Genomic DNA, 16,074 nt, shown 5'->3' with positions numbered 1-16,074 from the left:
CAGCTGCTTCTCATCTCGTGGAAAGCTCTTCCCGAATCTGGGGTCATTTTCCAGTAACATGAGTTCTGCGGAAGTTGCTCCTTTTGCAGTTTGGCTGTGCAGCTTCATCCAGGCTCGAACCACCATCAGGAACCCGGCAATGGCCCTTTTACCCCGGGTTGGGCTTCTCGCAGGTGCTGCTTTGTCCTGCCAAATCTGAGAGAAGAATGTACCACATTCTTATATCGAGCAGGATATATCACCTTTCTGAAGCTTACCGGAGTCCATGCCAAAATGCAATGAAAGGGATTTATTTCTTACTCTGTAACACACAGCAAAAGGCTGCCTGTCCTCACCCCACAAGCAGGGGCTTGCCACAACCACCTCATCACTCCCAAGCAGGCACTGATCTCCACTAAACATTTACAAGAATCCAGTTAATCTCAAACACAAACTTTCTATTCTTTTTTTCCCCAGATGACTCCGAACAAGTTGATTTATGCGCTGGAAAAATCAGCAGCTCCCCCACAGGCATCCCAGAGGTTATTTAGCATCTCTAAGGCTTCCTCAACCCACAGCTTGCAGCAGAATAAATGGGATAAAAGGGGATTTCCTTGACCACATCCAAGGTCATTTCTATTCAGGCTGAGGCTGGCGAGGCCCTTCGGGACCAGCTGTTTTCCAGCTGCAGATGCTGGAAACCAGTCACACCAGTTGCTCCTCTCGACCTTTTTTCTCCTCCTAAGAAGAGAGACTTGCTATAAAACCAAAACAAACTGTTCCTACCATAACAGTTCCACAGAAAACCTGAAAATTTGATTTCCAAAAGTCCCAATAAGAACACCCTTTAAATTGATGAGGGAAGGGGAACGGCAGCTCCAGGGTGCAGGATTCACCATTTCCAGCCCAACTCCCAAAAGCCAGGGACACCTGCGCTCCCCTGCAGACCCTCCAAACACCTTCCACAAGCTCCCTGAATTCACCATCACCTCACAAAACCAGCACAAAATAGTTATATCAAACAATAATGGAAAAATAACAGAGGAAACTAGATCTAGATTTTTAAAAATCTTTTTATTGTAAATAAAAGCTCATGGGATATTCAGGCTCAACCTCACAGAGTGCACAACGTACAGCACAAGTTTACCCACATCGCATTTTTAAAACCTAAAAATGAAAATTTACAAAGCATTAACACAGCAAAATGCCAAGCAGCATCCATCTGGGCAAACACTAAATACAGAGATGCGGTTCGAAGTGTTCAGAGACAGAGGAGCAGCGGGAAAGGTGGAGGTGGCACCTTCAGAAGAGCACGCGGGTGACATTTGGGACATACCCCTGGGGCAGGCGGTTCCTGGCAGCGATGTTGCTCCAACCAAGGCTGCTCTTTGGCTTCCCCGTCACCCACCGCCCAGCTCCGGGAAGGGGACGCCTTACAGAGAGGTGACAGCTCCAGCGTCACAGCCAGTGTACACACAGTCAAGCTACCCAGCCTGCTTTGAAGCCTTTTCCCTTGCTTTCCAATTTTCCCCATCACGGGCAGCAGAGGTAGGAGGGATTTTGCTCAAGCAATCATTTCTCTCTAAAATGACCCATAATGCTGATGGATCACAGCTCAGGGACAGCGATGCAGGTCCCATGGGTGACCTTGCCACCGCTCACTGGAGGGGACGGCAGGCACCGCCACCTCTGTGCTGGGAACAGATGGACCCAAACTCAGGGAAAAAACCCACTCACCAAGGCACCGAATCCCCTGAATTCACCCCTTCCACCCACCCAGCTTTGCTCTGACAGCACTAGCATGGGCACGTTGTGCAATCGATGTTTATTCTGGAGTATTTGCACGCACGGTGCCAAGGAAATCAGGTGATTTCAAGGAAATGCCTGGCACGGGGACCCGCCAGCCCCTTTGGGGTCCCTGGCATCGCCCCAGCCCGGCAGGACCTGCCACATCATGATTAACCCGCACAGCAACGATGCCAACCACAAATCCACTGCTGCTCTGCTCTTGACACCCTTTGTGTCTGTATTTACACCTTTGCAAAGTTAACATACAGGAGGAAAAGGCAATAGTTAGGCTTTAATTAAGCACCGAGGCTGAGAGGCTCCATCCCACCACCCAGCAGCCCAAAACAAGGACCCGCTCGATAGGAATGACAGGCCCACAGTCAGTGATCCAAAACCGCAGACCTGATTTTTAGCAGTGATTAACAACATTATGACCTCCAACATATTAGCAGCTACATTCATGAATCTTGGCAGGTAAAAAAATACATATTCTTGTCTCCCTACAACCATTAACTGCCCAACGATACAAATATAATTAACTCCTTAGCAAGTAATTACAGCATAGTGTGCGTAAACATCCTACAGTACGTTTCTACTCCTTCTTCCCTGCAGAGCAGGTTTCTTGGTAGGAGCAGCCAGCCCGATGCGCTGCAAATTTGTGCGTTTAGAGCATTACTGGAGAGCGACAGTGCGATTTACCACTCAACAGCATAGAAATCTTCCTTCAACTTTGTTTTTCCTTCCTTTTATCATTTTTTCTGGCTTATTTCTAAGCACTGGAACACGTAAAAGCAAAGACCAGAGAGTGCTGCTCTTGCAGAAGGTGCAGCAAACCTGTGCCCCAGTGGGAACAGCCCAAGGAACAAAGAACTAATAAAACTCAGTTTCTCACCCACTGAATTTCCTCCTTCTATGCATGGCGCAAATGCTTTGGATCAACACGCTTCTGCTCCACATAAATCCTAAAGGTTTAAGATTAGAGCCTGCGCCTTTACCATGGGCCTCTCCATCTCAGCTTGACCAAATTAAAGCTCTGGGAGTGTTTAAAACAACAGGGTTTGAGCTCAAAATGCCCAGGTAAACCTCAAGCTCCTCCACAGCCAAAGCCAGGGCACAGACACCTAGGGTGGGTATGGTCAACATTCATTTATACATTTAAAATACGCAACCAGGGCCCCAGAAGGTGCTCATATAAATCCTGGAGTCCCTGGAAACTGCAGGTCCAGAACAGCCTCCTGCTTTGTACCTAAATGCTCCCTTCTTCACCCAGCCTGAGGATTTTTGCCCTTAGTGCAAGAACAGAAGGAGTGCGGTAAAATAGAGTTGGGCATAATGTAAGTCAAGACTTATGGGAGGAAACTAAATTTGGGGTGTTGCTTCCCCCACACCTCGGGAGGAGATTTTAGTAACATGCAGCCATCACATGAGCTGCACCCTCTATGCACTAAATACCAAAGCAGCTTAAATTCTATATTAAAGGCAGCATTATACCTCAGTTATATTCACAGCTTATTTATAGGCAAGTTTAAAAACTCATTGCGGGCCTAAAATTTGGTACGTTACAAAGACAACTGGTAAAAATCAAGGGCTTTTTGCAAACCCTGGCTGTTCCCCGACCCTGAGCAAAGCGGTGCTCTCATCTTTTGATAGAACAGATAAAATCATTCCCAGCGTAGGAGCTTTTATTCCTTTTTGGTTCTCATAGGAGGTGTCCTGCAGGATTTGCTGACCTGACCAGCGCCTCGTGTTACACCTTGTGCAAAACGCCTTCCCAGAGCGAAGGAAAAGGCTCCGATCGGGGGATTCAAATCAGCAGGAGCAAAAAGTAAAGTCAAATGATAGCTCTGGTTAAATAACACAATAACTGCATTTTAACTTGAAAATGGTTAACAGTCGAATAAAAACTTGGGGATTGGGTCTGATGACATGTCTACCAAAGAAAAGCTGCTGCAGCAAGTGTGGATGTGATCATTTTACCCTCACATACGCTGCGGTTAATTTTGCCATCTAACCAAGAAGGAAAGACATAGGGCGCTATTTTAACACCCAGAAAGCCCAGGGATACATCAGCTCACACGTATTAAAAAGCAGGTTGAAAAATCTCCATAATAAGCTTTCTCCAACCTCATTGACAGAGAGTTCAGCGTTCAGAAAGGAAAGACAGGCTCTATAACACACATTTCAGAGGGAAGTACCGGCCGAAGGGGTGCACGGGTCACTGTGCTCCGGGGATGCTCATCCCAGCCACCGCAATCCCAGCTGCATCCCGGATAAGCGCAAACCTCTACACCGTTAAATCAGCCATCCTCTGCAAATAAGAGACAAACAGCACAGGTTATACACAGGGTAAGTTCGCATCATCCTTTAACCTCTTGCAAAGCTCCACGCAAAAGGGTTTCCCAGTCTGAGCCCGAGACCATGCAAGCTCAGCTTTACTGGGCTGTCTCAAAGGACGGCAATAATGAAGCAGGCTGGTTATGCAGGGTTACTCGCTTTTATTTATCTTCTCCATAGGAAAATACACTTCCAGGGCCAACATAAAAAACATTACAGTCATCATGTTGTATATTAGCCACAATAAATACATATAGGTTTGATAAAACTCCTTCCATTGCCTCACCGAGGGTCCGACAGACGAGATGAACACGCTCAGCTCAGTACAACTGGATTATTAATATGTATTTAGAAATGCAGAATCACACAAGTTAAAAGCTGACAGCCAGGGTCTCCTACAGCTGCTGTTCATGCAAAGTCTTGGAGCACAGAGACTTCTTCGTGGGGCTCCACAAACCAATTTGCTGACAATTAACACTTAAAATCCAACAGTCAGGAAATCCAAACCCTATGTATTTCTATTTTCAATTTAAAAATAATAAAAAAACCTAAACATCTTCCTCTCTAAACATCTTTCCCGCCAATGACACTTAAAGTAACCATCATCAGACAGCGATAATCCATAATAGCTGCTCACATGCAACTTTCTCAAGCAAAACACCAGCATGAAGAAGGAAGGTTTGTATTGGAATTGAGGCTGTTGGACCAAGTTACCTCCATTTATCTGCGAGCCCTCCTAGGAAGTCTGTGTTATTTGTTTAAATGCAGAGGAAAAAGAAACACTTGAAGCACAGCATTAGAAAAGTCATTTTGCCAAGCTGGCATATACATTCATTTTCCAAACACACAACTCCTTTTGGCTCAGAGCAAAGGCAAATCCAAAGGGGCAAGGCTTTGATTTTTAGCCCACGGATAACCTTCCTCCAATCTGCTTCTAAATTAATATGAATCAGTATAGGAACAACGATTTATCAGATCTATCACAAGCTTCCCCAGCTCAGATTTTTTATCCTTCTCCCCTCATATTCAACATCAAGACCTCTGAAACCCAGGGAGTCGGGCAATTTGGGGAGAAACTCCCCCTTTTTGCATTGCTACCAGCTGGACCATTCCCCAATCAACCATCCCGACTGGGAGATGCTCTACAGCAGTATTTGTGCTTTGTGCGCTTCGGCGGCTTTGGCAAGACAGTCACGCTGCTTTGCCAGTAAGAAAACTCTGCAGCATTATTAAGAATACAATCACAAACTAGAGAATAGGAGACGGAGGCACGTCACTTCGGGGTCAATCACATACCTTTGTATCCTACGACATGTGCGTAAATACCGCTGATGGAGAAAGAGCAGTCTCATTGAGCTTCACCTCCAGGACAAAGTGCAATTAAAGTCAAAAACTACACATTCGAATGGCCAAATACATTCAAACAGGAGACTCTGTGGCCTGGAGGAATGGCAGAGGCAGGAGCTGTGCCCTCCTCGTCGGGAAGAGATGAGCAGCATCCTCTGGCAGCGGGACCTGCGTCCCATCGCCACGGGGACCACCCAAACCCACATCCTCTCCTAACACTTGTCACCTGGAAGCAGAACCAGCCACTGCTTTACTTTCTTCAAGCCAAGCCCAACTCTCCCTTTGATGCCAGAGCAGCAGGAGCGAGGGGATTTGCCCAAAGGCCCAGGAAAGAGGTAAGGAGGGAGCAGAGCTTTGCTGAGGGCAAGAGCAGGTCAGCAACAACCCCAGCAGCCCAAAGCCTCCAAGGACACAGCGCATGTCACCTCTGAGCCCACCCTTGGGTGCTCCCCGGCAGAGGGAGGTCCCCACACTCCCAAGGGACCAGTTGGGTGCTGCTGTCACCCCGGCACACAGGGAGAAACGTGGCACCTCCCGGAGGATGCGACACAAGCGCCGTATCCCCGAGATAGAACAACAAAACTGCAAATAAAACACTTTATACAACACAAAAACCGCCAGCATTGCGTGTAGCGCAGGAGGCGAAATGCCCGAGAAGCCAAGCGAGGGGTTGCGGCGGGGTCTGCCATGGCCACCAGCGGAGCAGGACGCGGCAAAGCGAGGGCACCTCTGAGCCCAGCCTGTCACTCGGGGGCCGGGAGGGACACCGAGGTCTCGCAGGTGACACTGGCTGCTGGCTCCCTGCAGAGGGGGGACAGACAAGGACATGTTCTCCCCTTAGCGTCCTGCTCTCTTCACCCCCAAAGATGCCTCTGAGCGGACACGAGGGTGAGGATGCAGTGACAACTACCACCCCCACAAAAAGGTTCCTCCAGCAAACACCTGCTAAACCCACCCAGACCCCTCGAGTCACCGGGAACAGGGGCTGGGCAGCACCGCTCCCATCCAGGCTACGATCCAACGGCTCCTGCCAAAGCCCTGCAATCAGTAACATCACCACATCTCATCCTGGGAGAGGAGATGGATGAGGGACCAGGGATGGAGCGAGCTCGGGGTGAAACGCACTTTTGCAAGCAGCCAGCACCACCATGAGACACCAGTAAGCCCAGCTGGAGGCACCAGTAAGCCCAGCTGGAGCCCCTGGGCTCAGCCTGGTATCATATTCCATCCTCCCATTATCAAGTTATTTCTACAGCAAGACTTCCTTCTGCTCCATGTTTGTCTTCCCCCAGAGTAGCTTCCATGCAACGTGAATCAAGAGAAGTCCTACTTACTAACCCCAAAGCGAGCACATACAAGCTGTGTCAGTGGTACTCACAGGCAAGCATGTCCCCCTTGAGGCTGCAAAGGAAAAAGAGAAACAGCACAGGATAGCTCGTAGCGCGTTTTAAAGGAGATCGAAAAATAGTAAAAGCGGCAAAACAAACAAAGAAGTGAAGCAACCCCAAAGATGTCACGTTAGGGAGGTCAAGACAGGTTTGTATCACAGCAGGAGATGATGCAAGACATGGACATCATGTGCTGTGATGCCCAGATGCCTCCTTCAAGGTTGATTTATTTTTAAATGGCTCTGTTAATGGTGCCATCCCTGCACAAGGAGCCCAGCACACACCCTGAGCAGCAACCCCCTCTGCCAGGCACAAAAACCTCCTAATTTGGCAGAGAAACAATTACAAATGAGCAAAGAAACAAACAGGGACCCCAAGCCACTTGAATCTGGGTACCCAAAGAGCCCAAAGTTTGTTCCATAAGTTGCTGACACTGGGATCTGCAGGGAAACAGGTACCGAGAAAATCACGGACGCAAAGATTTCCAACCCAGTCACTCTGGGCTGCAGCATCAAATCTGGATAAAGTGGGTGTTTGTCACTCTTTGCAACCGAGAAAGCAAGATATCACCCAGAATTAACCCTATCACACTGACCAAAACCTGCCTGCAGGGAGCCTGACGTTTAAAGCCTCTGGTACCACAATTCTAGTTTAATGGGGTGACTTTTGATGCTGTTTTTTTGTTTTGGTGTTTGTGTTTTTTCAGGTTGTGGGGTTTTTTGTTGTTGTTGGTTTTTGTTTGTTTGAAGGGAATCTAATCCATAAGGATTTTCAGGCAGGAACAAGGACGCTGTTCAAGGCTCTGGGCAGGGTCTGCATTTCAGAGCTGATGGTGGGGTGGGGGAACACAGGGAAGGTACCACCTGGACACCAACTTGCAGCTGCGGCCGCTCGGTCCCATCTCGAGCTCCCAGGGACGGGAAAAACCCCAGCGGGTCAAGAGGTTGGCTCCCAACGCTGTGATGTCGCGGGCGCTCGACCGCGTCTGCGCTGGCCCGCGGGGTAAAGCTGTTTCTTCTCATCCTTACGGGGCTCTGGCGGGCACGGGGGTTGCTCTGATCCCAGGCGCAGCGTTATCGCAAGGAATGGAAAGGTGAACCAGAGTTTAAAACTGCACCACACACACCTCTGGCATCCCCACATCGCTCCGTGCCTTCCCGGGGGTGGGAAACGACCCTCTCCGTCAGCTCATCTAGCACAGAGTCTGCAGAAAAATTCTGCTTTTTCAGCAGTTTTACTTCCCTCTGGGATTTTTTTTGGCTTAGGTGGCTTATTTTTAATTTATTTTCCTTTATTTTTCCCCCCTGCAAGCAATTTACAAGAAAATAATCAGATAGAAAACCTTCCCTTCTTTGTGTTTCGTCTCCTGCAAAGCGGACGTGTTGCCCACGGAAAGCACAGAACACAAAGAACCTCCAGCTTCTCAGAGTGGGCGACAACCATCCCAACATGAACATTGCACAGAGATCACAATAAACTAATAAATACCCAATTGGAAACCACCAGAATGGGACCAGCCCCCAAAATCTTGCCCAATCTCCTCAAGTTTAGCATTTCGCAGCCAAGCTGGATTTAGTTCCGCAAACCCTCCGGCCACAAGATGCAGGTTCTGAGTTTCTCCAAGCCTTGTTTATGGTCCCTTGGCACAGGGACACAGAAATAACCATTGTGCCAGGCAATCAGCCAATACAGCAACGGGTGGCAGCTAAAAGCCTAAATGCACACCCCAAAAATTAAAATGCAATACGCTTAGATTTGCCATGAGGTGGGAAAGTGAAGAGTTGCTTTGTGCTCTTTAATGGGGGAGTTAATTACAGGCGATCACTAACAGCATCCTCCGACAGCTCAGTCCTTCTGCACAACAGCGTTTGCAAAAGCAAACACCTGAAATAGCAGCAGCTTCTGCAGATTGAGCATGTAGGGAAGCGCTTTGCTGAACAAGGTAGGTGGCCGGTTATTTAAGTCATGGCAGAGATGGGATTTCATAAATAAAGCCAAAATCTGCAGCGTTTCCACTGCTGCGCTCAGAGAACACCCACAGCAAAGGGGGTCAATTGGACTCATCTCCTTCTGCTCCAATATATACAAAGTTTTGGGAAACCACAGTCTTGCCCTGCACCGAATACTTGGAAAAGGCACATGAAATCTGCAGAGAAAAGGAGAAGCCCTCCATTCCTCCCAAAGGCAGCAAACTCAGCACGAGCCTTCAAGAACCAGCCCCTGGTTGCACCTTTAGAAGAGAAACCTCACCAAGAAGAATTCACCTCAAACATTTTTAGCGAGCCTTGTCGAAATGATCTCAATTAACGCAAACGAGCATCGCCGACTGATACTTCACTGCAAAACTGAGAATGAGACCTGGAATTTAAAACATAGATGCTAAATTTGCCCATTCTCCTTCCTAAACAGCTTTGAAAACTATCCCCCCTCTGGCCTGGGAAGCACATTAATTCAGTCCACTAATTCTGCTATTGGGGATTATTTCTGAAGTCTGTCTGGTCACTGGAAGCAAACGGCTATTTCTAGCAGGTATTTAAGCACATTTCAGTTTATCTACTTCTTTCTGAAAAGGGAAGAAGCTGCACAGCAGGACTTACTGAGTTGAGAGAGGGTTTGTCGCGGTGAGTGTTCACGGCTTCCACGTCCAGGGTAATCGTCTCCACTTTACAACCTTTACCCAAAAGAAAGAGAAGTTTATCTAAGGAAAGTTAATTTATTGAAAATCTTCTTTCTTAAATACTGAAAACAGCATGGAAAGCGAGCAGGAATAAATGTGTTATATTGTTTTTTTTAAAAATAAAACAGCTCATAAATAAACAGCTCACCCTATTAGCAGAATTTGACACTTTAGCTTCTTTCTGGCTTTGACCTTCATGGCAAAATTACAGCCGTGTATTATGCGAACTACAGGTTTATATAGAAAAACCTATATTAAACTTGCTGCACCCCAGAGTTGAATCCAAGTTTGGAGGCACAAATGGGCTTCAGCAACAGGGCAAATCCACCATCATCGCTTATTTAAGAGAGGCCACGGCAGAACCCCCCTGCACCCACACATCCCTCCCCAAAACTTTCCCACTCTCCAGAGCTGGATTTTAATATAAATTAAAGATATTTGCAGCAAGTCCGGTTGGTGCCGCACACCGACACAAACCAGAGGAGGAAACAAAAGGAATAAAAGGCAATATTTACCGTACGCAACAGGCGTGAGCTTGAGCATGGTGTGGAGGGGGCAGCGCAGGTAGGGCAGCTCGTCTGGGGCAGAGAGGGGCGTCAGTGGGGGGTTATGGCCAGGACCACCCATTCCACCCCCTCCAGGCTTCAAACAGGACCTTTCACATCAAACACTGGATGTTTGTACCCCCCCAGGCCCAGTGCCCAGCATTGCCAAGGCAGAAACCCCCCCAGCAGCACATGGGGGGAAAGCAGCCGAGCAACAGCCCAGCGAGTTTTACTTCAAACTTTGTTAAAAGTCCATTAACTTTCAAGTTGATTAACTTTATTTCAAGCTTATTAGCTTGAAATAAAGTTTGACTGTGCTAGAAGTTTGACATTAACTTGACTGAAAGTTTATTACCTTGAAATAAAGTTTATTGACTGTACTAGAAATTTGACATCAACTTGACTAAAAGTTCACTAGCTAACTTGATTAAAAGTTCATTAACTTGACTAGTGAGTGGTACTGGAGTCTAATGAACTTTTAGAGTTTAATAAAGATGAACTTTCAGAGTTTAATAAAGATGAACTTTCAGAGTTTAATAAAGTAGCTTTAAACTCAAGTGTAAACCGGAGTTTAATAATGCAGCAGACTTGGACCAGCCTGCCATGCAAGGGGGCAGCGTTTTGCTGAGATGTAGCACTGCTGCAAACCCTCCAGAGGGAACCGATGCAGCAGCAAACTACTTCTTTACATTAAAAAAATCCTCCCCTTGATATTATGTCATTGCTACTGGTGAAAACAGCTCCAGAAACAAGAGCTGAGCAGAAAAGCAGCAGCGCACGCGTGTGCATTTCTCACAAAGCAAAGCTCCTCGCGAAGCTCCCTGCACTGCTGAAGTGGCTAAAAGTGTTTCAGAAACGTTTTCTTTTATTTATATTTCCTTTTTTTACACAGTTCTTCCATTGTGAAAAATCAAAACAGCAATTACAAGCCACCCGCCCCAACGCTCAGCAAAGGAAGCGGAGAGAGAAGCCAGCCCTTAACATCAGGCGTTTATTTCCGTACCTGCACTCTTGTCGAGAAAATAAGCCAACAGGCACCTCATAACCGCCTGGTGGGAGATAACGAGGACGTTGCCTTGGCGTTCCAGCTCCATAATTACCGGTTCCAAGCGCTGGACCAAGTCCTGGTAGGACTGAAAAGCAAAACAGGACTTTTACAAGGGGATTTGTAAACAGAGGCTTAAAGCAGAAGTAGTAATTAGCACAGTTTCACATTCGGGAAAGCATCAGTTAAAGTATCAAAAGGCAGAAGCTATGGGAGATGTGGTAAATACAGGGGAAAAAAGAAGTGAAAAACAGAAGGTGAAATTTAATGTCAGCACCACTCAGATTACAGGAGGATTCAGGTTACTGGTAACTCTTAACCAGCGCAGTCAGAAAAACAAATATAATAGTAAATGATATATTTCAAGAAGGTTGTGAAGTAAAACCAGAAATGACTTCATACCACACCCACAACCGTTTTCTTTCCAAGATGTTTTTCATAGGGACGGTTCAGGCCTCGGTCAATGCAGCACGATGCACAAACCCCCTGCATCGGAGCATCAAGGGACTGGGCAAATGACCCAGTTAATGACCGAAAGGCATAATTTGCATACCACAATAAAGGAAATCAACCTTTAATTTAAGGGAGAACTGAGGATCCTGGTATTTTCAGTTTCTCATACAAATACTGGCAGAAAAAGTTAAACTTCCATTCTGCACATATGTATTTATGTTTACTGTATCTTGTTATCTCTTAAGGGGCTTCACCTCTCCTCCGGGATAGCGATAAAGGTATTTCTCTTGATCCCTCAGGGCAAACTCATCTGGGTACTTGGCTTCAATTTCCGCGTAGGTCATTTCTTCACACACCCCCTGAGAGAAGAAGCACCTGTTACACTCCGCTTTGTTTCCACAGAGGCACAATAATGCCAAAAAGAAAAAGAAAGTGGCCGAGATCAGAAATCCCTTCGTGTGACACAAATTTCAGGTATATCTGACACAGTCACATACTCAGCACTTGTGCACCACACGTCCAGGGCGGTTTGAAAAACGGGTGTTTGGTTTTGTTTCAAAACCCCTTTGCCAGAGGTGAAAACGAGCGATCATTTCCACAGCAACAACCCCACAATTTCATCTGCTGGAAAGAATTCGAGCAGGAGCAGCAACCTGTGTCCACCCAGGTTGGTGTCACAGCCAGGGTGACAAAAGCCAGGGGTGTTCAGTGGTATTTTCTTTCTCAACACCAGCTGAGAGCAACGTCTCACAGCTCCAGTCCTCACCAGCCCTGTCCCAAACCTCATGATGACGGCTGGAGTATATTATGTGTAGACACAGATATAAATCAACAGGAAATAATCAGATTTATCACGGTGAATCTGTCTTTAAACATGATTTTTCCGCCTAGGAAAGCTAAAAGCTTCAATCAGCGTTCCGCTCACCGCGTCGATCTCGTTGAGAATCTTCCACTGCTCGTACGTGACCCCCAGGGACTCGGCCGTCTGGATCGTCCTCTTCAGCTGGCTCGTCCACACCTTCAGGTCAACAATCTCCTGCTCCTCGATGAACTTCTTCAGCGCCTGAGCAAACTGCAAAACAAACCGGGGGAGGTCGGGAGGGAGCAGAAGCTGCCGCCACCATTCAAAGCATCATTTCAAGGCTGTTGCAGCAAGATCCAGCTGCCCCTGGCAGGGGTTGGATGCAGAACCCGGCTCTGCCGCTGCTCGCACGACACGGGGCAAATACAGCAACCGGGGTGCTGCCAAACACGTACCTGCTTCCCGCGCGGCGACAGACCAGAATCCCCACCAATCTTGCCAACAAGGTTATATTCACTCTCACCGTGTCGGCAAAGGTAGATGGTACGTGGCTGGACATGAATGTTCATTAGGTAATAGACGATTTTACTCTGGATGTAATCCTGGACTCTGTTTACTAGGAACCGCTGTCCCACATTGATCACTTTAATGAAGGAAAGATCTCTGGAGTCAACATAAAATAAGAACACCCACACGACTGGTTTTAAAAATGAAGCACGTGCATCTGCGGGTGTAATCTAGCTATCTATCCTCTAGTAAAGGCATCGGCACTACCACTCCAGCAGACAGAACAGACCCCAAACTGCTGTGCTTAAACAAGGAGCTGCATTATACTACAGAAAAGTCCTTTCTTTCACTTGGGACGCGAGGATATCACCTTCACACGAGCAAATTGGGCTTTGGGGGAGCAGAGGCTGCAGCTGACGCGTTGCAGCATCCTGAGCCGGAGAACAGACGTGACAAAGCAAAGCAGCTCATGTGTGCAAGGACAAAATGTACCCCAGGGCTTTGCTTACTTGTCATACGCGTCGGGATCAAGAGGCTGGTAAGTGACCTTGTAGCACTCTATCCTCTTCAGAAAATCATCCATCACGTTCTCCCTGTTTCTCTCTGGGTAGTCGGGGCTGGAAACTTTCACCTCCTGCTCAACAGACAGCGGTGCTTTGTGAGAGTTAAGCAAACTCGACAGGGAGCAAAAGCAACACTGAATAACATTATTCTGCCCTTCTGAAACAAACACGCATTGTTTAACGCTGCCCTGTGGAAAAACCTGCTCCTGGAGAGGAAACAAAGGGCAACTCTGAAGGCTCTGAAGTCCTTGGCCCCGGGACAGACACAGCTGGCTGCTTTTAGCTGCCCCTGCAAGCCACTCGCTGCCTGTCTTCCCTTGACAAAGAGAACGCGCTTCAAGGTCAAACGCTTCTCAGCTTCATTCGGTTTCCACATTCTCAAATAACCAACCGTGCCTTTAGCTTTTATAAACCTGCAAGCCTTAGCTGCTCATTTCCAAGGCGAAACCCAAGAGCAAGGCATTTGCAGGCATTCCTGCGAGCTATCGCCGCGGGTGACCTTGTGCCGAGCAGCCAGCGCTGGCAGCCCAGCCTGGAAAACGCACCAGGATATTGGCAGCGATGACTTCTGGATCGTCACAGACGGACTCCACAAAGAACACCTACAAAGAAGGCAAGGGAGGATGTTTCAGAGAGTCAAGAACTCCCGCCCAAGGGAGCAATAAAGCCCCTTGGTGCAGCAACTCCAACGACACGTTAAACATAGAAGCGCTACCTTGAAAGCGTTTTCTTTAGCAAAATTTAAGATCAGGTCCCGCCTTTCTCGAGTTGTGTTGGTCGCATCAAACACCTACAAGAAAAGAGTAAGTAGCAAAGAGCAAGTTTATCTAAAGCTTTTAAACCAGCCCCAAATCACTTGGGATTATAATCAGGTCCCCAAACACCCTGGGAAGCTTTGAACTACCCCGATGTGTAATAAAACCACATTTAGCTCAGAAAAGTCTTACAGCTATTTGTCCACATTCCTCCAAGAGATAAGCCTTCACATCTTCTAGAGCCACTAAGGCACAACGTCTGGGGAGAGAAATGTGTATTAGAGCTGATGTAAAGCATTCAGACTGCAAATCACCGGGCAGAGATTTAAACACCCTTTCTCTGCCCATGGAGCACCCACCCCTGCATCTTCCCAGGAGCTGCGAAGGCCATAAGACATCAGTATCTATAACCTACTTTGTATTTTATTCACTGATAAGCGTTCGCAGCCCCTGTTCTTTGTGTCAGACCAAAGTCAATGACAAAACTCCCACGTACAGCCCCTCTGGCAGGATCCCTGCATGGGCTGCGCTACCTCCTCCTCTGGTTTCACAGGCATTAAATGTTATTTTGTGCTCAAACACAGGAGCCTGCCAAGACCTGAGAGTAACCAGACCACCGCGGATCGGTTCAGCCCCCGGACGCCGACTTACTTGCGGATTTCCATGGCTTCTTTGTTATCGTGCCTGAAGAAGTCATAGGACTTGTAAGACTTCACCGCTTCCCGGCGATACACTCCTAAATTAAACACTTCACACACAAAAAAGCACGGGTGTGAGACTGATGGCATTTTGCAGTGAGACCTCACAGTGTTTTCTGCAAAGGGCTGAGCAGTCCCCGCACCGGGGATCCCCCCACATGTACCTTTGGTGGGCACCCCAATCCAGTTGAGGTAGCGGGTGAGCTTCTTGGACACGTAGGTCTTGCCGCGCGCGGGCAGGCCGATCATCACGATCAGCGTCGGGGAGTTGGTCATGTAGGAAGCCCATGCTGAAAAAGGAAAATAAATCAAAACAAAAAACCAACAAAACAACAACCCAGGAGCATCAGCAGCATCACAGAGCAACTCACAAGCCCCAAGTAAAGCCATCTCTGTTGCAGAGCTGCCTCTTGTCCCGGACGGACAGACGGTCACCGTGCATCTCATAACAGGCTCGCTATAATGTCCTTGCAGCTAATTAACCTCTGGCTGGCCCATCTGCTGGGTGCCAGCTAATGAGGCGGATTAGCAACCGTGCACTCGCTGTGCCTAATGGGACTAATGTGCATCTTTTAGCGGTAAAAATATTTACCGATGGGGCAGGAGCTGTCAAGGGCACAAGAAAGATGTTTTTAACAAAACGGTCACGTTCGCTCAAAAAGCAGTTAAAGGGAGCTCGGAAAATGCCCGGGAAAAGGCAGGTTTGCGGGAAAAACGACCCAGAGGGGTGAGCACGGCGTCCGAAAGTTACAAAAATGAGACCGATGGGGCGAGCGGCGCCGGGTGCGGGCGGAACGGGAGAAGCGGCGCGTCCACCCGGGACGGCACCGGGACGGGCACTGACAGCGCGTCCCCGCGCGGGATGGAAACACGCGTTGAGGAAGACGCGCGCTTTTTTAAGCGGCACGAGCAGCGTTATCCCCCGAAATCTATATAATTTAAACAACAAATCTTAACTATTAAATGCGCATTCCCGCCTCCCTCCCCGTGCCGGGGGTACTCACAGCATTTCTTCTCGCCGCCGCGCAGGGCCCCGGCCCTGCCCCAGCCGGGGCCGCCGTGCCGGGGCGCCGCCGACATGGCTCCACGCCGCCGCGCCACATGCAAATCACATGCAAATCATATGCAAATCACACCCCGGCGAAACGGCGCTGCGTCACGGGCGGGCCCCGCTATGCAAACGAGACCCGCGG

General features: G+C 48.2%; 1 protein-coding gene across 5 annotated transcripts; it reads right to left on the bottom strand.

Moving 5' to 3' along the window:
* Positions 1-1,034: 1,034 nt before the first annotated feature.
* Positions 1,035-16,022, bottom strand: PFKFB2 (6-phosphofructo-2-kinase/fructose-2,6-biphosphatase 2). Of its 5 annotated transcripts, XM_065854829.2 has the most exons (16): positions 15,886-16,022; positions 15,046-15,171; positions 14,835-14,931; positions 14,376-14,442; positions 14,144-14,218; positions 13,974-14,030; positions 13,375-13,499; positions 12,814-13,021; positions 12,482-12,628; positions 11,811-11,915; positions 11,062-11,191; positions 10,029-10,091; positions 9,434-9,507; positions 7,712-7,891; positions 6,827-6,849; positions 6,049-6,249 (listed from the first exon to the last, which is right to left on the bottom strand). In XM_065854829.2, the coding sequence occupies exons 1-16, from the start codon at positions 15,959-15,961 to the stop codon at positions 6,192-6,194; spliced, it is 1,611 nt and encodes a 536-aa protein (XP_065710901.1). In that variant the 5' UTR covers positions 15,962-16,022; the 3' UTR covers positions 6,049-6,191. The 5 variants fall into 5 exon arrangements, with proteins under 5 accessions (XP_065710903.1, XP_071673658.1, XP_065710901.1 ...); XM_071817557.1 differs by lacking the exon at positions 6,827-6,849 and having other exon boundaries at positions 4,243-6,249; positions 7,700-7,891; XM_071817558.1 differs by lacking the exon at positions 7,712-7,891.
* Positions 16,023-16,074: the final 52 nt, after the last annotated feature.

Source organism: Patagioenas fasciata, chromosome 21 (assembly GCF_037038585.1).
Source record: "Patagioenas fasciata isolate bPatFas1 chromosome 21, bPatFas1.hap1, whole genome shotgun sequence".
Classification (NCBI taxonomy): domain Eukaryota; kingdom Metazoa; phylum Chordata; class Aves; order Columbiformes; family Columbidae; genus Patagioenas; species Patagioenas fasciata.
Note: the sequence above shows the minus strand (reverse complement) of the source record. Positions and strands in the feature narration are given on the sequence as shown.

Coding starts and splice junctions, on each gene's coding strand:
- PFKFB2 (XM_071817557.1), bottom strand. CDS start 15,961: ATGTCGGCGGCGCCCCGGCACGGCGGCCCCGGCTGGGGCAGGGCCGGG. Junction 14,932..15,045: donor GATTGGGGTGCCCACCAAAG/GTACATGTGGGG, acceptor TTGTGTGTGAAG/TGTTTAATTTAGGAGTGTAT. Junction 11,192..11,810: donor ATCGCTATCCCGGAGGAGAG/GTGAAGCCCCTT, acceptor TTTGCTTTTCAG/TCCTACCAGGACTTGGTCCA.